The sequence below is a fragment of the Culex pipiens genome, chromosome 1 (genome assembly GCF_016801865.2).
Source record: "Culex pipiens pallens isolate TS chromosome 1, TS_CPP_V2, whole genome shotgun sequence".
NCBI lineage: Eukaryota > Metazoa > Arthropoda > Insecta > Diptera > Culicidae > Culex > Culex pipiens.
This window is the reverse complement of record NC_068937.1, coordinates 103,627,178-103,652,602: the sequence shown is the minus strand read 5'-3', so window position 1 is coordinate 103,652,602 and position 25,425 is coordinate 103,627,178. Positions and strand designations below refer to the sequence as shown.

Here is a 25,425-nt window from a genome sequence, read left to right as displayed (position 1 = left end):
CCAAATCTCCTATTCTTGTACCCACGTGTGCGATGGAGATGAAAGCGGCCGGCAAAAGATGGATATCATGGTGTGGCATACGTTCTTTCTCGAATTATCAATTCTTATGCAACTTGGGCTTAGATTATAAACCTGACCAAATTCAGGAGTTCAACGTAACAACAAACACCAAGCGACAAAAGAAACAGGTCTGAAACATTTTCTCGAAAGTAGCCAGTTTTAGACATTGAAGAGTTATTTTATTTCATTTGTATCCTATGACATAATTCGGTAACGGATTACTTTCCGTTCGTGTGTCTATCTTCATTTAGACAGTTGACTTTCCAGTGAAATAAATAAATAAATATTTAAATAAATAAATAAATTATTTAAGAGATAGGACAAGCAGTTACAACTAAAACATACATAATTACAGGCACATTTCATCCAACTAAAATTACTTTTCCCCCACAATGATAGGTGTAGCAGCTTAAGATTAAACCTAACCGTTGCTTTCTTGGATTTTCTTCTTTACAAAGAAACCATCCAAAGACTAAAGTCGAAAAGTTGCTATCGGTGCCTTCCCGAACTTCCCGGAAGGCACTCGTACTTTCAACAAGCGTTAAACTAACAATTACACTGCTTCCTTCCGGGCTTCCGGAAGAAACTTCAACCCTTCTCAGGTGCGCGGAGGCCGGGAATTGAAAAGACTTTTCTTACCACAGGATAATCCCCGCACCACAGACAAAGAGATTCATTTCGTTCGCTCTAACTACATTTGCTCGCTAACTAAGTAAACTCTACTGCTGCTGCTCGACTCGAGTCGACGACTGATTGCTTTTACGTTTGCTACCTGAAATCCAACTTTGTGTTTCTTTCCGATTTGTCCTCATCTTCCTCCTCCTCCCTAGAGCTTCCGGGCCAGGACCAGCTTGTTGATGTCGTTGAACGTCGTCACCATGGCAGGGTTCGAGAGGTCCTTGTAGCCGGAGCACTCCTTGTACGACCGCTCACAGTCGACGCCGTCCTGGCCATCCTTGGCGGACCGCATGTACTTGAAGAACCGCAGAATGTCCGGGTTGTCGTTGGTGGGCTTGCGCAGCTCGTTCAGTTCCCTGTGGGAACAAGTTGGGAGTTAGACAATTTGATGAGCAAAATTCCCACTCAAATTACCTGCTCAGCTGCGCCGAAATGAGGTTGCTGTACGGCGCGTACTTGGCCGGGTTCGCGTACATCAGGCACACCAGCTTCTCCCGGCAGGCCTCCTCCTTGCTCGATAGGCCCATTTGGGCGAACACGGCGTCCAACCGCGACAGCAGCGGACTGTAGAACGGGTCGTAGTTCGTCAGCAGCAGGCTGCTGCTCGGGATGTCGTGGAAGATCTTGAAGTCGTTGCGCTTCTGCTGCCGGTCGTTCGGCGAGTTGACGTACGTGACGCGGCCGCCACCGAAGCCCAGCCGCGACAACGCGCCGTTGTTCGCGTCGTACATCAGGTTGTAGCTGGTGCCGGACGGGTGCGAGTCTGTAATGGTTTAGTGCGGTGGGTCAAATATTGCAAATCTTTGTGAAATATTTTTAAACTGTTTTTGATTGCAAAACCAAGGCTAAAACGGGGAATAGACAAATAATTGGCAACACTGCCAAAAATGGTTTACTTTTGTTAGACCTTAGCTATGAAATTGTCTTTAAAGGAGAAAAGCCACCCTTGAAAAAAAAAAAATTAAAAGAGCTGAAAAATTATTTACAATTTTTCCTTTGGGGCTTTGAAATCGGACAATTAGATTAATATTGAATGTTTGGCCTTTTTGAAATGTTAGTCTTGACTTCAAAATTATCAAAATTTTTGTTTCAAAGGATCTTAAAATTTCACAATTGTTTCATTTTTCAACATTAAAATAAGACCATTCTTTGTTGAGTATTGGCTTAAGAAAATGCAGGAATGTTTGGATGAGACATAAAAAACTATAATTTTCTTGATTCTCTTTCTTTTGTTCGCTGTGTTTCAGTAACCAGAGGTCCAAGCTTCAATACTTCTTAGGCAATTTTATTGGAAATTTTCTGAACTGTTCGAAAGTTTTTTTTGAAAATATTCTGAACTGTTCGAAAAAAAAAAACATTTTCAGGATGGACACTATTTTAAAAATTCGAAAAACGAAAATTTTTCAGTTAAAATTAATCTTGAAAACGGTGTACTTTATCAAAAAATCTGTAAAGTACTTTTCACATGCAAATTTGATTTTACATTAAAAACCGAAGGCAATTCAATGTTTCCAAAAAAACACATTTTTTCAAAACAAATATAACTCGGCGACAAAATTTTTAACCATACTTCTCAATACAAAAAAGTTGAATTAAAAATCGGCAAAAGTAAAACGTGTACCACTTTTTTCTGAACAGTCCTTATCAATACCTACAACTTTGCCGAAGACAGAAAATCAGAATCAGATCAGAAAATTTCTTCGAAAGTTACAGATTTTCGAATATTTACGAATAATTTGTGTATGGACCACAAAGTTTGAACCAAATAAAAAAAAATAAAAATGAAATCCATTTCCGATTCTGGCGTAAAATTGCTCTCCTATTTGTTAAGTTGAGCTGCTGATGTACAGATAGAAATAGAAAAAAACTTTGAAAAATATTTGCAACGGCCTTACTTAAATTTTAACAAAATTCCGAATTCTCCGAAAAAAACTCAAATTTACATAATTTTCAACATCGGTATCAAACGAAGCAAAATTTGGTATGCTTTTTCTCTAAAATATTCTTTTTTGTTAAATACTCAAGATTTTCACAAAGTACCTTATTTTTTAAAGTATTAAAATTTTCACAATTTGCAATATGGGTATCTAATGATTTGACATTTTACCTGCATTTAAAACCAAAAATACTAGAACATTTGAGTATTTTCGAAAAACTACGGTTCTTTGTGAAAATTGGAGAATTCCAATCAAACAACTCTTAAACTGTGAAAATGCATGCAAAATTTCAAATCATTTGATACTCATAATGCTAATTATGAAAATTTGAGGACTTTCGAAAAAAATACGGTATTTTGTGAAAATTTGAGCATTTAACAAAAAAAAAATCTAATCAAAGTGAAAAAAGGAAACAAAATTTCGCTTCGTTTGATACCCATATTGCTTATGAAAATTTTAGTATTCTCGAAAAAATACGGTATTTAGTGAAAATTAATGTATTTCAATCAAAAAACACTAAATCTGTGAAAATGCATGGCAAATTTCAACTCGTTTGATACCCACATTGCTAATCATACAAATTTGAGTATTCTCGAAAAATACGGTTTTTTTTCGTGTTTATGCTTTTACACTTGAGCCGTTGCAAATATTTTTCAAAATTTATGACGCCCCCTCCCCCTCCCTCTAAAATCGGTCCAAAAAATCAGGGGGCAAAAAAAATAAAAATAAATTAATTGAAATAGAAGCCTTATCAACTGAAAACAATTTTGATTGCATTTTCCTGCGTTTTAAATCATATTTAGTATATCTGGGATCGATCAAAAATACCTTGAAAAAAAAAAATTTCCGGCCAAAAGAAAATCGTCAATATTTAGATATTTTGAAAATAAATGATTGCAGAACAACTGGGCAGGTGTAAAAGGGAGCGTTCTTTTATTACGTAACGCAGTTAGGGGGGGGGGGGGTATCGGCGCATGTTACGAAATGTTACGAAAATTGGTGGAGGAGGGGTGTGATGAAAAATAATGTTACGTAAGGCAAAATTTGCATATAAGCACTCATGAAAATTTGCAAAAAGACATTGTGTTACGCATTACATGGGGGGTGGGGGGAGTGGGTATCTCATCTGTTACGATTTGTTCCAAAATCCAAAATTTTGCGTTACGTAATAAAAGAACGTTCCCAAATGCATTTCAAAACACTTTTTTCATTCAAATGTTAATATCATGGCTTCAAAATATCTAATCTGATTTTTCGGCCCAATTTTGAAGGGAGGTGGGGAGAAGGAGCTTTGAAAAATATTTGCTACGGCCTTACTACTTCACAAAAAAATATATTCTAAGTGAATGAAAGAAAATTTAACATGTATGAGTCAATTTAAGAAAGATTATTCAAATGAGTTTTTGTCCGATATCGGCGATAACATTATCGCCGACAGAATCATCGAAAAAATGATAACGATAACCATTAACGTTATCGTTGGACGATAATTCTGATAATCGATACCTTGGTATATTTCCCCTCCGCGATTTTTCTGGTCTTCCCGATTAAAAAATATTTTCAGAATATTAAATTCTAGTATAACATTTCAAAAGACCTAAACTTATGAAATCAGGCTCTTTTCAAATGATAGACGCGAGTTAAACATTTTGATAATAAATTCATCGAAAGACTAACCAAATTTTTCATTTTTGACCTTGAAAATCGGATCAATAGTTGCCCGAGCAGACTGAAATAACTAGGGAATAAAAATTTTTGATATTTGAATATACTAAGCCAATAACAGTTTATGTTATTTATAACATGATTTGTTATTCGTCGTTATGAATTTTTTGTTATTGAATTGTTATTTTAATAAGAGACTGATAACATTTTTAGTTATTCTTCGAACAAATCTTTGTTATTATTTTTTGTTATTTTAACAACTAATCCTATCCGGGCCACGCGATTGCTCTGCAGGGTCGATCCTATTTACAAAAATTATACTTGTGTGTCTTTTCTCACAAGGGTGATGTGCATGCTCTTACATGCGATTTTACCATCGGAGATTCGTTAAATTTAATGAGATACAGAGCATTTAATAGTGATGACCAATTTTCTTTGAAAATTATGAACGCCTTATCGTTAAGCAAAAGTCGATCCGATTTAAAATTAGATTGGTTTGGCGTATTTTTGCCTAAGAAATCGATCAAAAGTGTGGACGTGCAATGTTCAGCCGACACTTTTCAACCGGCAATTTTCACCGTAATGTGAAGAAGCATTCCTTACCCAGCGGCGGCAGATAGGCGTTGTTCTCCATGTTCATCTGGAAGTCCTGGTCCGAGTTGTACGAGTTGTCCTTAAAGTCCAAATCTTCGACGGTGGCGGCCGGATGGGACAGCCCGGACACCGAACCGAGCCCTGTCGGGGGCGGCAAATGAAAGTAATGTAGACATAAACTCTAAACCCAATTACAACACCACCGAATTTACCTTTGCCGACGATTTTACCGAGCGATCCAATGATACTGGGCAGGAACAGCACCAGCAGCACGGTTTTCACTATTTGCAGTCCAAAGAGCAACGGCCAGACGATTTTCTTCAGACCTGTGAAAACAGAGATAGAGAGTGGGTGAAAATATGGTCGAAATAGATGAGAATCAACAGCGTCTTCTAGGAGGGTTGATGAAAGACGTGCTTTGCCTTTTTTCTCCCACCCCCACTCAAAACACCTCATCGAGTGTTTTTTTTTTGTTTTTTCCTCGAGAAACTTTAACGCCCCGCCCCGAAACGGAAAGCGCTTTCTGGGAACCTAATCCCGCGCCGGCAGTAAAAGTTTGAATTTCGGCGAACGGAAAATTCCCGGCCCGGCTTCTATTTGCTTCGGTGCTTTTGGTCATCCAATATCTCGGCATTTTGTGGAAGAAAAGCGAGAAGCGTAAAATTGTATTTGTTATCGCTTCTTCTAACGCTTTTTGATTAAATTTTAAGCCAGGGATTAAGTTTCTGCTGCACGAAAAGCGTATTTGCTGCAGGAACACCTGAGCTGTTCGATGTTTGGATTTGAGATAATAATTTCTAACGTGATTTTTTTTAAATCCTTTTCTTTGCTCGAAGTCATAGTCAATACACGGAGAGACTGGCCAAGGCAAATCCGACAATCGATTGATTATTTTTTAACTTGAATGCCTAATTCAACAAGCCTTCTATTTTTGTTATTTAAATTTTTGTTGTACTAATTTAACTAAATTTTTGTTTAGTCATGTAAAAAAAACTATTGATTTTTAGATCTGAGCAATTCCAGCCCAAAACAGGAAATTTTCAGATACATTTTTACTTCAATTAAACTTTTCAGACATGCTTTGTAGACATCTTTAGCTTATATAAGCGATTTGAGTGAATATTGAGCCAGTTGCACTCGAGAATAACATTATAAAAAGGCGTAATTTTTTAAAAATATTTTTTTGTTTTTCGTAATTTGAATATAACTGAACCTCGAAGCCATTGCACCGTATCAAAAAGTGACCGAAGACAAACTTATGGAAAATTTGACGGGCTGTCTGAAAATATACACTGAAAAAAAACACGCCACCTCTATAACAAAACTAGTGTTTTTTTTTTAAGTCAAAATTAGAGCCGAGCGCTTTTCCGTTCAAAATTGTTGTGGAAGATCTTACAAAAAATACTCAAGAAAACTTCAGGATGGAGCAACTCTTTTTAAAAAATACATAAATCATTTACTAAAACATTTTTTTTTCAATTTGTCTAGACTCTAGAGAATCGATCCCCGCTATTGGCTTGTGAAAATTTTTACGCGATTTTTTTTTAAATATAGTTGTTATTAAAAAAAATGTTTTTTTTTTAATAGTTGCATCATTCTTTTTGTAACATCTTAGACTATTTCCACAAAAAAAATGTGGATCCTGTGTAATTTCCTAATTTCCTGAAGCGTCTTCCGTGACCTGATCAAAAGTGTTAACTAACAAGTTATCGTACCTTATAAATGAACAAACTACGATAAAAAACAATCGTGGGCTCATATCAAAATTTGACTTTAAATCTTAAAATTAAAAATAATCATAAAATGGCGTGGTCCGTCAAATTTTCTACAAAAAACACTCAATGAAAACTCCTTCAAATAAAGATTTATTCCGAGAACTTTTTGCACAGTTTTTGTCGTATTGGTCATGTGTAACATCACCACTTGCACCTTCTGCTTCTTCTTGCACCTCGTATCTTTATTTTAGATTTTTTTTTTATATATGTTATAGGGGCCAATAATGCGTCTTTTGAAACATTGACCCAGACATTTAACGCCCAGATCGGTCTAACATTATCAATCACTTTTTTATGTTTTGATTTTGGAAAATATCGATTATTTGAAAAAATTATACCATACTATAAATATTTTTTCATAATTTTTTATGTTAAATGTTAAATAAAAGATTTATTCCAAGAACTTTTATTATTAAAAAAAATAGCGTATTTAAAAAAAGTGCGCCGTTTTAAAGTTATAGCAACCTCAAATTTTATTGTGAGAAATCATTGTCGATTTTTTTTATAGTTCAAAAAATACTCAAAACATATTATTCGACATAATCAGAAGCTTCCAGTAAATTATCCTTAGAAACATTACAATTATTTAAAATAATGGAAGAAAATCCAGAATGCATTTTTTTTTGATGACGATATCCCAGAAACTTCAAGTTCAAGTTTTAGTGTTAAAAAGTGATTTTGTCTTGAAATTTTCTATTTATTTTTTAAACAAATTCATTGAAAATTTCAATAGCTATATAAATTCACAAGAGTTTTGTTTTAAGGATGAGATAATTTTTGCCAATGAAAGAGATATTTTATTTGCTAATACTTCAAAGGGACCATCCATAAACCACGTGGACACTTTGTTTTAACCTAGATCGAGGGCGATTTAACTACGGGAACTTTCGATATCTTTTTTTTTTATTAACATATCCCTAAAGTACTGTCTACGAAATATTTTACAACATAATTTGATATTTTTTCAATCAGTTTTTTTGCAGAATTGGGTACGTAAGTTTGACAATTTTGAAATAAGAAGACAACAACTCCCTTGTCCTTAGGTGCACTTTAACTTGAAAAATATATTCGAGAACAATACAAATTTCATACTTCGACATCTGACCACTCCATTGTCACCAAGCTGTGGTGGTCGTTGCAGTTAAGTCATTGGGTTAGTCTGCCAAAGGTCCCTGGTTCGATTCCCGTAGTCGACACTCTTGTTGCCTTCCTCACTGAGGTAAGGCTATAATCCTACTCTAAAAATGAACTTTGTATAAAAACTAACTTAATCCACCTATGTGGTTGGAGCCTTCCTCACTCATTACCAACAATGGCTGTACACAAATTTCATCTATTTTTTAGATCCGGAATAAAAAAGTACATAAATATCACTTAAGTGGCCATATCTCGAGACAGGGTTGCCAGATCATCAATGTTTTGGACTCGTTGGAAAGGTCTTTTGATAACCTAACCAACGATAGATCGGATGGTGGATCCGGACATAATTTACAAACATTCAAGTGAGATCCGGCTTCCAAAAAGTACATCAATATCACTTAAGGGGCCATATCTCGAGACAGGGTTGCTAGATCTTTAATGTTTTAGACTCTTTGGAAAGGTCTTTTGATAACCTAACTAACGATGGGTCGGATGGTGGATCCGGACATAGTTTACATACATTTAAGTGAGATCCGGCTTCCAAAAAGTACATCAATATCACTTAAGTGGTCATATCTCGAGACAGGGTTGCCAGATCTTCAATGTTTTGGACTCGTTGGAAAGGTCTTTTGATAACCTAACCAACGATGGGTCGGATGGTGGATCCGGACATAGTTTACATACATTTAAGTGAGATCCGGATATATGTGAAAACACATTTTTATATATAACTTTTGAACTACTTATCGAAACTTCAATCTGTATAAAACTCGATCTATGGTACCCTAAACCAAGTCGAATGCAACAGGTTCGGGTCAAATCGGTTGAGCCAGTGCCGAGAAACATGAGCTAGTTTGTTAGTCACATACATACATACACACACACATACACACACATACACACAGACATTTGTTCAGTTTTCGATTCTGAGTCGATATGTATACATGAAGGTGGGTCTACGACGTTTTTATACAAAGTTCATTTTTAGAGCAGGATTATAGCCTTACCTCAGTGAGGAAGGCAAAACGTCGAAGACCCACCTTCATGTATACATATCGACTCAGAATCGAAAACTGAACAAATGTCTGTGCGTATGTGTGTGTGTATGTGTGTGTGTATGTGTGTGTGTGTATGTATGTATGTGACCAACAAACTAGCTCATGTTTCTCGGCACTGGCTGAACCGATTTGACCCGAACCTGTTGCATTCGACTTGGTTTAGGGTCCCATAGATCGAGTTTTATACAGATTGAAGTTTCGATAAGTAGTTCAAAAGTTATGTATAAAAATGTGTTTTCACATATATCCAGATCTCACTTAAATGTATGTAAACTAAGTCCGGGTCCATCATCCAATCCAACCCATCTTTGTTTAGGTTATCAAAAGACCTTTCCAACGAGCCTAAAACATTGAAGATCTGGCAACCCTGTCTCGAGATATGGCCACTTAAGTGATATTGATGTACTTTTTGGATGCCGGATCTCACTTAAATGTATGTAAACTAAGTCCGGGTCCATCATCCGACCCATCGTTGGTTAGATTATCAAAAGACCTTTCCAACGAGTCCAAAACATTGAAGATCTGGCAACCCTGTCTCGAGATATGCCCACTTAAGTGATATTGATGTACTTTTTTATTCCGGATCTAAAAAATAAATGAAATTTTTGTACAATTCCATTATATCAGCCATTGTTGGTAATAAGTGAGGAAGGCTCCAACCACATAGGTGGATTAAGTTAGTTTTTTTATTTTGTTTTGACGGATGAACTTTTTTTTTGCAAAAGATCCTCGAGGGAATAATTCTCCCGCCCATCTCGAGCTGTGTTCTCTTTATCCGTAAATGGTATAACTATTCTCTCGGCTCGAATCCATTATTCTCTCGAACGAGCGCTGCCCAATTTTGGGAGTATGGATTTTTTTTTCTGCATTTTCTTATCACCCTAATGTGCAAGAATTGTATTGAGACCAATACGGATTAACCCAAAGGAGAAATTCTCTACGAAATCGGCCGATTACGAACATTTTTATTTTTTGTAATTTTTGATTTGGCACAAACTTTGTGGGGGCCTTCCCTATTACACAGATCTATTGTGTCATTGTGGGTATAATTTTTTCACAACCCCCCCATACACTTCTCCATAACAATTTAGTCGCTGACCCTACAAAATGGAACGTACCAAAACCCCCCCCCCCTCTACCAAAATCTATCAATAAACATAACACCAATTATTCATACTTCCCCCAATAATCTCATTCTCCAACCCACTTTCCCCTCAAAAAACAACCCTAATTATCACATCCCTACCAAAACCCCCCACCTACAACTCAAAACTCTCAAAATATACATAATCATTTGTCCAACCAAAAAATCCCTTAAAAATAAAAAAATCCACACCCCACTACCAAAAAACCCCCCACCAAACCCATAAACAAACCCATTACCCGTATCCTATTCCACACTAAAAACTCAAACCCCCACCTATACACATAAAACCACCACCTCCCAACTATCCCCCTACACTACCCTCCATTTCTAACCAAAAATAACCTGGTCACCAAAACCTCCCCCCCCACAAAACCTCCACCACCCCTACCCTCCTCACCAACACAATTTCCTCATAATTTCATAATATTCCCCATAACACCCTTTACCTACACCCAACTCCCCTAAAAACCCCATATTAAAACCCTCCATCTCACCTTCCCAACCCCCCCCATACACAAATGTACATTGAAAATCGCAAAAAACTGCAAATACTTCGCTGAAATCATTTTTTTTGCATTGTAAATTCAATTTTAAATGAAAAAAAAATATAAATTATAAATTTTATTTTTTCTAATCACTTTTCTTTTAAAATTCATAACTCGGCGGCAAATTTTTTGACCATGCTTCTCTATGGGTCAAAAGCTCCCCTAAAACATATCAAAAAGTCTCGAAAATCAAAAAAATACGTATTTTGGGAAATCGAGTTTTTGTAAAAAAAAAATTTAATTAAAAATCGGCAATTTTTTTCGTGTACCTATTTTCTCTCAATAGTCCTCAACAATTCCTACAACAATGCCGAAGACACCATATTGATCAGAAAATTCATTCGAAATTTACAAATCGTTGAATATTTACATACAATTTTGTATGAACAACTGCCAAAATTGTATGGAGACTTGTATGGGTAAACCAATGACACAAAATAGCTTCTTAGGTCATAGGGAAGGCCTCCACAAAGTTTGAGCCAAATAAAAAAACTACAAAAAATAAAAATGGTCGAAATCGGCCGATTTCGTAGAGAATTGCTCAGGTTGGCTATCAAAGTCGCAACTTAATAATAAAACAGTTTCTTGAGAATTAAAAACAAAACCCGTTCTGTTTAAAAATGCCGAGTTTTTCCAGGTGAATGCAAATTCTCGGGGTTTTCCCCTAGGTGGTGGCCACCTCTTATATTCATATGGAGACTTGCATGGAGAAGCTATGATGCAAAATCGTTTCTTATTACATAGTTTCATCCAAATTTAAAATCTTGAAAAAAAAAAATGCAAATTCTAATCTAATCTAATCTAATCTAATCTAACACAAACGCAGCCAGTCCGATGAAAGCATGCTGGAAAGTCTTGTGATTAGATTACGCCCCAAGCACTTTTCTTGTCATTATTAATAATTGCAGTACATCCGAGAACACCCGAAAATGTATTGCAAAAATTAAAGCGGCCAGCCCTACTACGTTGTGTTTACCGCAGAGAGGATTCTGAGAACGGATCACATTTCACAGAATCTACAGGGGAGGAAGGATGCGTGGACATACCGTACCAAACGCTCCTGTTTACAGTTTCATTTGTGTTTTGTATGATGTGTTAAGTGTAAAATATAGTGTGGTTATAAAGTCAAATAAATATAATAATGCAATATAATGATCATTTAATAAAATCCCTTCACCTATATATAATAACCAAGCACCCCAGCACACAAACAGCGGCACAAAAGAAATGAAAATGAGCATGCAAAACAAGACAGCGCGTCCCCGTGGTCAGCGCACTAATGATGCCATTATTTAATTATAATAACCACGCACCCAAGCACACAAACAGCGGCACAAAAGAAATGAAAATGAGCATGCAAAAACAAGACAGCCCGTCCGCGTGGTCAGCGCACTAATGATGCCATTATTTAATTATAATAACCACTCACCCAAGCACACAAACAGCGACATAAAAGAAATGAAAATGAGCATGCAAAAACAAGACAGCGCGTCCGCGTGGTCAGCGCACTAATGATGCCATTATTTAATTATAATAACCACTCACCCAAGCACACAAACAGCGACATAAAAGAAATGAAAATGAGCATGCAAAAACAAGACAGCGCGTCCGCGTGGTCAGCGCACTAATCTGAAAAAAAAAAAAAAAAAAAAAAAAAAAAAAAAAAAAAAAAAAAAAAAAAATGCAAATTCTACAGAATAACTCCAAGCAGCTAAAATCCCATTCTAACGTAAAATAATTTATAATTTCAATATCCACCGACCCCCCGACTCGAAAAACGAAGTTGACTTTATAGCTGTCGGCCACCATTGCTAGTACCAACCACTAGTGTCTTCCTTTTTATCTACAAGGACTTCGCCGCCCTGGGCTCCTAAGTGTATGAAAGTATGGCACGGAGCGACGGCGCCGAATACCCATATTTACACAAAGAATTTTAGAGCGCCCGCCGCGGGATTCGAACCGGCGACCTCTGGATTGTGAGTCCAGTGCGCGGTCCGATTGATCCACACGGGCGGGTCGACCCGCCGACTCACCTTTGAAGAAAAACAACCGCCCCGTCTGCACGGCCCGGGCCATCGTGTTGCCGGCCAGCAGCCGGCGGTCAATTAGCCGCGCCAGGCCGCGCAAAATTTTCCTATCAAACTCGGACAGCCCGAGGGCGTCCAGTCCGCGGGCGTCCGCCGTAATGGACACGTTAGTGGGCGCCGATGCGACCGCTTTGGTAGTGAGCCCGCCGATGATTTCCTTGAAATTTCGATCCAACGCCTCGTTGACGTACGTCGACAGGACATCAGTAAGCTCTTGCAGCTCGCTCATCGTTTGATTTGACGACAGGTCCGCCGTCGTCGTACTGCTTTCGGGGCTGGTTTGTGGGGGGACTTTCAGGGAACTGTTGGACTGCGTGCTGGCTTGTTCACAGTGCGATGGACGAATGGCAATGGCAGCTAGCAGCACAATTGTGGCCACGACGAAACCGTCCAAACTGACCGGTATCCTTTGTCGTCGGCGTTCCATGGTGAGGGGTTTTGGGACTAAACGGGATGCACTGGAATGCACTTTGGCCTGGAAATGGCTTCCTAATTGATTGGCGACGGGTGGTTAGAATGTGCGTTGTCTAACAGCGTCGTTCGGAGTTGAGTGGAACACGTGTAGGCTCACATTGGATTCGCACAGATCTAGCTCGTTGATCTGAGCACTCATTGAGTTGAGCTGTTTGATGTTTGGTGACGGACAATTACTGGCACTCGTGAGTTATTTGCGTGATGTTTCGATGCTTTTGATGTTTGATCTGAAAATGAAAAAAGTAGGTTACAAAATTAATCATCAGTCGGTTGAAATGTGTTTTATTCTGTTTTTATCTGGAAGCCATAATGCTACTTTGAGCGATACAGTAAAACTTTTTCAACAAGACATAAAATCAACAACAATTCACAACCTTCAACAAGCTTCACTTGAAACTTGTACATTCGAATCTCTCAATAAAGCTTGCATAAAGCCATAGGGAAAACATTTCCTAATCCTCACACTCATCACATTGATGTTCCGAACTGATTTACTAACAGCTGTTTGTTGCACTGAAATGAAATATGTTATAACTTTGAAGTTCTCCCAGATTTCGGTCATTCGATTTTTTTTGTATTTTTTAATCCGACTGAAACTTTTTGATGCCTTCGGTATGCCCAAAGAAGCCATTTTGCATCATTAGTTTGTCCATATAATTTTCCATACAAATTTGGCAGCTGGCCATACAAAAATGATGTATGAAAATTCAAAAATCTGTATCTTTTGAAGGAATTTTTTGATCGATTTGGTGACTTCGGCAAAGTTGTAGGTATGGATACGGACTACATTGGAAAAATATTATACACGGTAAAAAAAAATTGGTGATTTTTTAATTTAACTTTTAAAAGGGCGTAATATTGAATGTTTAGCCCTTTTTAAATGTTAGTCGTGGTTTAAAAATTTTGAAAATATTTGTTTCGAAAAGATCGGAAAATTTCACGAATGTTTGATATTTTAACATTGAAAATCGGACAATTAGTTGCTGAGATATTGACATTAGAAAATGGTGTGTTGTTTGGGTGAGACTTAGAATGCATCAATTTTCCTGTTTTTAAACCATTGCATGGCAATATCTCAGCAACTAAGGGTCGTATCAACAAAGTTCAAAAAAGATAAATATAGAGAATTTTCTCTACTTTTCAAAAAAATTTTTTTTTCAAAAGTAGGCAAACATGTGCACTTAGGAGCGGCCGTGGCTGACTGGTTACGGTGTTCGCTTTGTAAGCGAATGGTTCTGGGTTCGATTCCCATCTGCTCCCAACGAGAAAGTTAAGAACACATAAATTTGAAATGTTGAATATGAACGAAAAATCAAAGTCGCTCGAGGCGGGGTTCGATCCTCCGTCCTTTGGATTGGTAAGCAAAAATGCTAACCACTAGTCCATGACGACTTGGTGAGCGTAGACTGGAATTAGGAATACTGTTACAGAGAGCGAGTTGTGGCGCTATAACCACGGCAAATAGTGTCCAGGGCATTCGTGGAAATACAATGTCCCATCCCAGAGGGTCCCGGAGTACCAAACCTTCTTAGCATGGTGCTCCCACCGAATACAACCAAATCTCGGAGCGTATGGTGGTGTGTCCCCACGCTTCTTCCTCCCCTGTCGATTCAGAATTGTGTTGTTGTTCGAACACTCAGTGCTCAAACTCAACCCAATTACGAGTCATCTCTGCGATACGGCTTTACGCAGTAGGCCTGGCCGCTTTAACGCTTGTAATGTTTCAATGCATTCTAATGCAATGGCGCACTACAAATGTTAATAAATGACAAGAAGAGTGCTAGGCGTCATCTAACCTAAGGCACTCTCCAGGATCCCTTCGAAAGATTGGCTGCGCTAGGGTCTGATTAGATTAGATTAGATTAGAAAAGTAGGCAAACATGTGCACTAATTTTTAAAAATGAAAACTGCGACTATTTTCAAAAAAGTCACCTAAAATGGATTTAACTTGAAAACGGTGCACTTTATCAAAATTTCACGTAAGTTCTTTTTGATTGCAAATTTGATTTTACATCGAAAAATGAAGTAAAAAAATTTTTGCGATCAATTTTTCGATTTTTTGAAAAAATCAGTATTGATTCAAAAATTCATAACTCGGTCAAAGATTTTTTGCACAACCTGGAAATTTCTGAAAAGTTGGCATTTGATGTCCCCTAAAACATATCAAAAAATAAAAATAGTGTTTTTTTGCAAATCAAGTTTTAGTGACAAAAAGTTAAATAAAAAATCACCAAATTTTTTTTACCGTGTATCATTTTTTTCCAGTGTAGTCCGTACCCATACCTACAACTTTGCCGAAGACACCAAATCGATCAAAAAATTCCTTCAAAAGATACAGATTTTTGAATTTTTACATATTATTTTTGTATGGACAGCTGCCAAATTTGTATGGAAAATTATATGGACAAACAAATGATGCAAAATGGCTTCTTTGGGCATACCGAAGGCACCAAAAAAGTTCAGTCGGATTAAAAAATACAAAAAATAAAATTTAAGAAAAAAGACCGATTTCGTAGAGAATTGCTCAACTGGCATCACCTCCAAGCAGCTTGTGGTTACAATAATAATTCAATTAATGGACTTAGCAGAGTTGACTCTAGTAAAATTGTTCTCATCTTTGTTAAAATGATCAATTATTGAAGTTGGATATAACATTTTACTCGAAAGAACTAGGGTGACCACTCCGAAAACCAGACTGCTGAAATCGAAATTGCTCGTTTTTTGCACCTTTTTTTCAAAAATGTAATGTTTCATTATATTATCATAGTTCATAGAAATTCCAGGTCAAGCAAAACACATAGTTCAATTTCAAGTTCATATTAATGGTTTGTGAATTCAGACGATTTTGCGGAACGCGTTAAGGTCGTAGATGGTGTCTTCCACTCTTGGGGCAATGACTGTCAATGATGGTTCTGAATTCTAGATTAAATTTTCAAAAGGTCCTATCTGCATAGGAAACCCATAACTCATAGGTTGTTTTTGAAAATTTACTGTAGAATTCAAGGTCCAGAAAAATAGGAAATTAAAATGAAAATATAATCACGGTATGTAAAATGCTTCTACAAACAACACAACTAAAACAATTTTTTGATTGATACATTCTGAATCAAGGTTTGAATGATTATCTAAAACAAATATTGCCGCCAAATGGCGGACCGGGAATGATGCCTTTCAGAGCCTTAAACCCATGGTAATTAGGGGAAATAAACCCATTTAAATCACTCTAAGCCGTTCGACCAATTTTCATCACTCTTGCAGTTTTCCGCTTTAAAATCCACATTTTTAGATACACCATCATTGGAGAGTTGCTTGCTCACTTTTATTTGAGATATTTGTTACTTTGGAACAGTCAAAAACACTTTATGAAAGCTGTAATTCATGATCAAAGTGGCGATAGGCCTATAATAGAAATATGCTGAGAAATTGAATATTTTCCCTAGTTGCTTGTTGAAATAACTCTTGTCTCGATTACATTAAGTTTCAGGCAGTTTTTTTTTTCAAATATTTTGTTAAAACGTTGTTTGCAATTTTTCAATATATTGTAATGTGTAATATATTGGGGACAAAAACATTTAAAACCGTTGAACCGTTTCAAAAGTTAAGCCCCACTTTATAATTTAGAAATTATTTTTGGTGAAAAGATCAGAAAATTTCGCAAAAAAAATAATTGTACTAATATTTTATGAGATATCGTCAGGAGACACTTAGAGAAATTCATTTTCATCGATTCGACTTCTTTATAAGACTGTATCTCTGAAACTAATTACCCCTTTTTCAAATACAGAGAGATAATTATAGGAAATATTTGTACAGATGTGCTTTTCTTTCGAAAACCATTTTTTTTTTAACTCTGAAATCCTCAGCAACTCCATTTGAAAAGAGCATAAACTGAAAAAAAAATCTCTGATCGGGCTCAAAAATTTTCTGGGGGTTCTTTGGCCAAAATAATTTGACCCGTAACCACCGTGCAAGGGTGATCTCAAAAATGGCCATTCTCGTCATTTTTTTTTTTTTTTTTTGCAAAAACCACATTTTTCAAAAAATCTCAACTCCGCGCCATTTTAACCGATTTTTGCTGTCTTGGACGCAAATTAATGGTGATTAGTTGGACTTCCAAAGAAAAAGAAATTAAATGCCGAAAAATCTAGCCAAACATTTGAAAAGGCAAAATGAAACTGTAAAATGCCGATTTGACGATGTCTAGATCAAAAAGTCTTTGTCTGAAAATATTTGTATCGGATTCCTCGGACAATTTAACGTAACGTACTCAAAAATGGAAGGTGTTCATTAACAGGATTCCGAGATATGATTTTTTGAAGATGAAACCTGGGTTTTTCGGAGCGCCGCGCGCAAAAACGAAAAAGTGACGAAAGCGCGAATAATCTCCTTTTTTCTCTAAAACTGTGATTTTTTTTTTATTTTGGCGATATCCTATACATGTTTGAGTATTTTCGTAATTTAAAGACACTTTTGAGCCCGATCGGATTTTTTTTCAGTTTATGCTCTTTTCAAATGGAATTGCTGTCCTAAAAAAACCGAAAATGTTGACCTAAAAGTTCAAAACTTCAAAACGGTTTTTTTTAAATAATTGGGCAGTACTTTTTGCACATTTTTGCAAATTCAATCTCGCTGTAAAGAGTGATTTTTTTATATATTTTACTCAGCAGTGTCATCTAGCGGTTACTTATGGAAACAGCTTTGCATTTTGTCGTCTCAGGTGTAGATTGACCAAATTGGGTGAAATGTGTATCTCCATTATATGTATTTCTTAAATTGGATTGCACAAAAAAACTAATCATAACATTTTGTTTCCGTTCCATCTACTTGCAGCAACATTTTTCTACAAGATATTTCAGTTCGATTTTAATTCATGAAATTTTAAAGTATTCAACATATACTTTTAATATAACGAATCCGACGATTGAATTATCGAAACAAATATATCTTATCGAAAATCAACATAAATGAGCAGCATCCAAGGCTTCTACGCGATTTAAGGACAGGTAAGTCAACAAATATGTACAGTTTGGCAAAACAATAATAAGATCATTTTATCTCTACCAATTAAAGTGTTAACAAAACAGGTATGAGAAACCTAAAAGCTTGGGGAAGACACCTTAATTTTTCAGAAAAGGCAAAACAACCGATTAGTTTGTTTGCCTCCAACTTCAAAATTACATACTTAGTAACTTCTTCTCTTCAACTTCCATTAATCATACAACAGTCAATTCCGAAAACAAAGCAACCCACAACTTTCGTTTGAAGTCCTTCCACTCGAGATGCCCTCGTACAACAGCCACACTATGCTGGGGGCCAAGAACTTTGAAAGCTCCAGCGACGATTCCAGTGACGACGACGAACCGGAAATGGTCGTGGCTTCGACGGCGTCCAGCGAAAACGACGACGACGACGAAGAGGACGACGAAACGGGCGTGCCGAAGCAGTTTGCCAAGAAGAAGCACGGCAGCAGCACGGCGAAGTCGACCGCGGACGAGGAACCGGCCATGAAGCGGCCACGGTTCGATGAGGCGACCACGAGTGGGTCGGGAACATCGGGAGGGGCGGCGGCCGCCGCTGCTCCGTACTACTCGGACATGACGCGCCGGATGATGGAGAAGATGAACTACGACGCGAGCAAGGGCTTGGGAAAGCGCGGCCAGGGCCGGGTGGACATTGTTCCGGTGTCGCAGCAGAAGGGACGGAGAGGATTGGGTAAGTGGGATTTTGGGGGAAGGATTGGAGGGTTGCAGGGTGGCCACTCGATTTGGGATGTTGGGAAATTTTGTTTAACTGTGAGGTTACCATGTCCCAAACTTATGGGTAAAACTGCCTGAAAAGGCGTTTTCTATAGGCTTTTTTTTTTTAAACAAACAATAAAAATCGCATTTAAAGTAATCAATAATGAATCTTACAAAAAAAAATATTTCAAGCCAATTTTTTTAAATTTCAAGGCAACAACTATCAAAATATCAAAGAATTGATCAAAACTTGCTTTTTCCTAATGTAATAAGTCTTACTAATCTACGTTCCCATTCAAAGGCTTTTTACTGAGCTCAAATCCCAAATTCAACCCGCAATGTTTTTCAAAGATGTTTATTAAAAAAAAAAAACTGAAAAACTAAAAAGCTCAAAAACTTGGAAACTTAAATACTTAATTACTTATAACAATCAAAATTTAAAAACAATTGAAAAAAAAAATTAACAAATTTACTAAATGTACCAAATTCATCAAATGTATAAAATTTACCAAATTTATCAAATTTACATAATAATCACATTTACCAAATTTAGCAAATTTATCAAATTTATCAAATTTACCAAATTTACCAATTTTACCAAATTAACTAATTTCACCAAATTTACCAGATTTACCAATTTTACCAAATTTATTAAATTTACCAAATTTATCAAATTTACAAAGTTTACCAAATAACCACATTTACCAAATTTACCAAATTATCACATTTATCAAATTTACCAAATTTTCACATTTACCAAAATTATCACATTTACCAAATTTACCAAAATTACCAATTTTACCAAATTTATCAAATTTACAAAGTTTACCAAATAACCACATTTACCAAATTTACCAAATTATCACATTTATCAAATCTACCAAATTATCACATTTATCAAATTTACCAAATTATCAGATTTACCTAATTTACCAAATTATCACATTTATCAAATCAACCAAATTATCACATTTACCCAAATTATCACATTTACCAAATTTACCAAAATTACCAATTTTACCAAATTTACCAAATTTACCAAATTTACCAAATTTACCACATTAACCAAATTTACCAAATTTGCCACATTAACCAAATTTACCAAATTTACCAAATTATCACATTTACCAAATTTACCAAATTATCACATTTATCAAATTTACCAAAATCACCAATTTTAATAAATTTACCAAATTTACCAAATTTTCCATATTTACCATATTTACAAAATTTACCAAATTTACTAAATTTACCAAATTTACAAAATTTACCAAATTTTCTTAAATTAACAAATTATCACATTTACCAATTTTAACAAATTTACAAAATTTACCAAATTTACCAAATTTACCAAATTTACCAAATTTACAAAATTTACCCAATTTCCTAAATTTACCAAAATAACCAAATTTGCCAAATTTACCAAATTAGCCAAATTTACCAGTTTAACCAAATTTACTAGTTTTACCAAATTTACCAAACTGAAATACTTGAAAAAAAATGAAATACTTTAAAAACCTGAAAAACTTGAAAAAATTTAAAACCTTGAAAAAACTTTATAAACTTTAAAAACTTTAAAAACTTTAAAAACTTTAAAAACTTTAAAAACTTTTAAAACTTTAAAAACTTTTAAAACTTTTAAAACTTTTAAAACTTTTAAAACTTTTAAAACTTTTAAAACTTTTAAAACTTTAAAAACTTAAAAAAAAACGAAAAACTTGAAAAATTTAAAACCTTGAAAAACTTTAAAAACTTGAAAAAACTTTAAAAACTTTAAAAACTTTAAAAACTTTAAAAACTTTAAAAACTTTAAAAACTTTAAAAACTTTAAAAACTTTAAAAACTTTAAAAACTTTAAAAACTTTAAAAACTTTAAAAACTTTAAAAACTTTAAAAACTTTAAAAACTATAAAAACTTTTTAAAACTTTTAAAACTTTAAAAACTTTAAAAACTTTAAAAACTAAAAAACTTAAAAACATAAAAACTTTAAAACTATAAAACTTAAAAACTTAAAAACTTAAAAAACTTGAAAAACTTGAAAAACTTTTGAAACTTTTAAAACATTTAAAACTAAAAAAAACTTTAATACCTTTAAAAAACTAAAAAATAAAAAAAACGTTAAAAACTTTAAAAGAAACCTTAGAAAAACTGAAAAATCTTCTAAAACTTTAAAAAAATTAACAAATCTTGAAAAAACGTTATGCTTTAAAACTTGAAAACATAAAAACTTAAAAAAAATCAAATTTCAAATAAAAAAAAAACACACTTTAAAAAGTCAAATACAGTCCATACTTGGTAAATTGAAGTTGATTTTTTGGATTATTAAATCTACGAATCATGTAATTTTTATTTTTTTTCAAAATTTGTGGCTTTGTACTAAAATATGAATATGGCGTTTAGACGCTATAACAATTTGTTTTTTAATTTATTAGGCAACCAACAGGCCATACTTAATTAATTTGGGTTCGGTGAACGTCAATTGGGTCCTAAAAATAACCCTAAATTTGTAATATTATTGTTCACAACGATAAAGCTTATTTTTCTGAGTACAATGACCTTTTGTACGACCGCAAAAGATTTGAATCAATTTAAAATAAATAACTTCCAACTAGTTGATCCATAGGAAAAAAAAAATGCTTCGTCATTTTTTTTTTTTTTGCATTAAAATGAAAAAAAGGTAGCAGAAATGGTTTTTGCTCGTGTTTTTCATCGTTGTACATTAAAATTTATACAGGGTTTTAGGACCCTATTGCATTAGTGAAAAAAAAACATAAATTGATTGTAATTGCACGTTTATACGGAGCCTCGAATTTTGGATGATTGAATTTTCAGATAATCGTGGTTTAAGATATTCGAGTATGAGCTTTATTTAAACATATTTAATGCTTTAAAGTATTTTTTTTTAGGCATTTATAGTTTTGAGTTTGATCTCTTTTGAACATTTTTGATTTTTGGAAATTGGGAATGAAGGAATTACAAAACGTTTATGTTTTCTGGATTCCTGAACGAAAGGAGCCACCCCGCCGAAACGTTCGAGTATCGACTTGTACTAAAAGTTAATTAATTACAGGTTTAAAGCTCGATCAGCTTGACCAGGCGGCATCCGGTTTCGACGAAACCGCCGAAGTACTCACCATCCCCGAGAAGGTCACGTGGTTCGAGGCGGGCACGGAAGAGTCCGAGCTGGCAAACTTGAGCCGTGACGTTCTGGAAGGTTGGCTTCGGTACGGCCCGCCCAAGATGAACATCGACGACGAGGACCAGTTCTGCGAACCGGCCGTGCTGGAGAAGGTGCTCGAGTCGAAGACGGCATTCGACAAGCTGGGCGCGCAGGACATGCGGATGGCCCGGACACGGTCGAACCCGTTCGAGACGATAAAGTCGAGCATTTTTATGAACCGGGCCGCGGTGAAGATGGCGAACATGGACTCAATGTTTGAGTATATGTTTACGAGTCCGGTTGACGGGGCGGGGAATTCGCTGGTCAAGGATTCGGACCTGCTTTACTTTGCGGACGTTTGTGCGGGACCGGGCGGGTTTTCGGAGTACTTTTTGTGGAGGAAGAAGTGGCTTGCGAAGGGGTTTGGGTTCACGCTGAAGGAGTGTAACGACTTTAAGCTGGAGGACTTTAAGGCGGGGACGCCGGAGACGTTCGATACTTACTACGGGCCGAAGGAGAACGGGGACGTGTTTGATCCGGAGAATATCCAGGCGTTTGCGGATTACGTGCTGCGGCAGACGGAGACGGGGGTGCACGTCATGATGGCCGACGGCGGGTTCTCGGTTGAGGGAAGGGAAAACGAGCAGGAAATCTTGTCGAAGCAGTTGTATTTGTGTCAGATTTTGGTCGCGCTGAGTATCGTCCGAACGGAGGGACACTTTGTGGTGAAGTTGTTCGATCTGTTTACGCCGTTTAGCGTCGGTTTGATCTACCTGGTGTCGAAGTGCTTCAAGAAGATTTCGATTTGTAAGCCGAACACGAGTAGGCCAGCGAACTCCGAGCGATATTTGGTGTGTAAGTGGAAGAATCCCGGTACGGATGCCATCCAGCGGCATCTGTTTGAGGTGAATGAATTTTTGTTCAACAAGAAAGATCAGAAAGACATCTTGGAGTTGGTGCCCTTTGACGTTCTTAAGGAAGACGAGGCCTTCTTCCAGTACGTGTACGATAGCAACAATGAGATTGGAAGAAATCAGGTCGTTGGACTGCGAAAGATTGCCGCTTACACGGAGAACACCAACTTGGTAGAGTCCCGACAGGCCAAGATCCGCAGCGATTGCCTAACCATTTGGAAGCTTCCGGACGTGCTGCGAAGACATCCCCCACCAGCGAAACCGGACGAATACGCGCGCCAAATCCTTGGCGACTGGCAGCAGCAGTTCCTCTCTTCCGAAGGCTACCCGCTCCAGCCGAAGGAGGACCTCTTCTCCTCGATCCATGGCTGGCAGTTTGTCCCGGTTGCCGTAACCGAGCATGTGGACAAAACCATCCGCACATTCTTCATGGGCCGCGGCGGCAAGGACGTTTTCTACTTTGACAAAAACTTCTGGAACCGTCTCCAGGACGCACACCTGGAACTCCCCCCGAAAACCCTCGTCTACGGCGAAGTCGTCAAAGAACTGCAAGGCGAAGGTCGCTCCCAAGTCGCCATCCACGCCTTCCACATCATCGACGGCCTCATGCTCGGCGGCGTCGACATCCGTCGGTTGCCGCTCGCCGAACGACTGCGCATGTGCGAAAAGTTCGCCAAAGCCATCAACAAACCGCCCAAACCGGACTCGTCCGGAACGCGCACCATGCCCGTCCGCAGCAAACGCTCCTTCGAACTTTACGGCATGGAAGACTTCTTCGAGCGCATGGACACCTACCAACTCAAGGACGGCGCCCGCCGGAAAGGCTACAAAGTGCGCAACACCAACGAACCGGACCGCTTCTACGTGCCCCGCGGTCTGCTCTTCCTGTCCGAAGTCCGCAACGACTACCTGAAGCAATTCTCCAAGACCCACAACAAGTTCTACTACTACCACAAGGCCCGCAAGGCGTCCTTCTTCCCGGACCAGATGAAGTGCGTCGAGGAAACGATCGCCTCCTTCCGCAACTGTCTGGAGAATCGCGTCCTCTGGACCTGGGCGGACGTCCGGCAGGTGCTGAGCGAGCAGGAGAGTGCCCGCACCGTAAAGGACCCGCAGCTGGTGTATCGAACCGACCTGGAGCAGTTTCTGGTGAAGAAAAGCGTCTGACGTTAGTGGTGGGTGCGTGAGCGTTAGTGTTGGCGTTTGCGCGGGCTCAAATGAATTGTTAATAAAAATTTTGATCAACTCAGTAGCGATTAGAAGTAATAAAAAAACTAACTTAATCCACCTATGTGGTTGGTGCCTTCCTCACTTTTTATCAACATTTGGTGATATGATGAGTTTGGACACAAATTCCATCTATTTCACAATAAAAAAATACACAAATGTCACTTAAGCGGTCATAACTTGAAACTGAGCGTTGCCAGATCTTCAAAAAACTCATTACCTAACCAACGATGGGTCGGATGATGGATCCGGACAAAGCTTAGGAATTAAAAAAAAAAGTATAAAAATATCACTTAAGTGGTCATATCTGGAGACAAGGTTGCCAGATCATCAATGTTTTGGACTCATTGGAAAGGTCTTTTGATTACCTAACCAACGATGGGTCGGATGATGGATCCGGACATAGTTTACATACATTTAAGTGAGATCCGGCTTCAAAAAAGTACATTAATATCACTTAAGTGGTCATAACTTGAGACAGGGTTGCCAGATCTTCAATGTTTTGGACTCATTGGAAAGGTCTTTTGATTACCTAACCAACGATGGGTCGGATGATGGATCCGGACATAGTTTACATACATTTAAGTAAGATCCGGCTTCAAAAAAGTACATAAATATCACTTAAGTGGTCATAACTTGAAACAGGGTTGCCAGATCTTCAATGTTTTGGACTCATTGGAAAGATCTTTTGATTGCCTAACCAACGATGGGTCGGATGATAGATCCGGACATAGTTTACATACATTTAAGTGAGATCCAGCATCAAAAAAGTACATAAATATCGCTTATGTGGTCATATCTCTAGACAGGGTTGCCAGATCTTCAATGTTTTGGACTCATTGGAAAGGTCTTTTGATTGCCTAACCAACGATGGGTCGGATGTTGGATCCGGACATAGTTTACATACATTTAAGTGAGATTCGGCTTCAAAAAAGTACATAAATATCGCTTAAGTGGTCATATCTGGAGACAAGGTTGCCAGATCATCAATGTTTTGGGCTCATTGGGATGGTTTTTTGATTACCTAACCAACGATGAGTCGGATGATGGATCCGGATATAGTTTACATACATTTAAGTGAGATCCGGCTTCAAAAAAGTACATAAATATCGCTTAAGTGGTCATATCTCGAGACAGGGTTGCCAGATCTTCAATGTTTTGGACTCATTGGAAAGGTCTTTTGATTACCTAACCAACGATGGGTCAGATGATGGATCCGGACATA

General features: G+C 37.1%; 2 protein-coding genes across 2 annotated transcripts in view; one reads left to right on the top strand and one right to left on the bottom strand.

Moving 5' to 3' along the window:
• Positions 1–217: 217 nt before the first annotated feature.
• The window catches only part of LOC120429011 (uncharacterized), a 107,050-nt gene continuing 81,842 nt past the window's right edge, over positions 218–25,425 (bottom strand). Inside the window, exons 3-7 of the mRNA XM_039594149.2 lie at positions 12,633–13,387; positions 5,147–5,260; positions 4,944–5,075; positions 1,153–1,501; positions 218–1,094 (exon numbers count right to left, since the gene is read on the bottom strand). Of these exons, the coding sequence (XP_039450083.1) occupies positions 887–1,094; positions 1,153–1,501; positions 4,944–5,075; positions 5,147–5,260; positions 12,633–13,113 (1,284 nt within the window). The 5' untranslated portion in view covers positions 13,114–13,387 and the 3' untranslated portion in view covers positions 218–886. The remainder of the gene's footprint in view (positions 1,095–1,152; positions 1,502–4,943; positions 5,076–5,146; positions 5,261–12,632; positions 13,388–25,425) is intronic.
• LOC120429010 (cap-specific mRNA (nucleoside-2'-O-)-methyltransferase 1) lies at positions 17,983–24,261 on the top strand. The gene is made up of 3 exons (XM_039594148.2): positions 17,983–18,163; positions 18,385–18,872; positions 21,970–24,261. Exons 2-3 carry the CDS (start codon positions 18,440–18,442, stop codon positions 24,138–24,140), a joined length of 2,604 nt encoding a protein of 867 aa, XP_039450082.1. The 5' UTR covers positions 17,983–18,163; positions 18,385–18,439; the 3' UTR covers positions 24,141–24,261.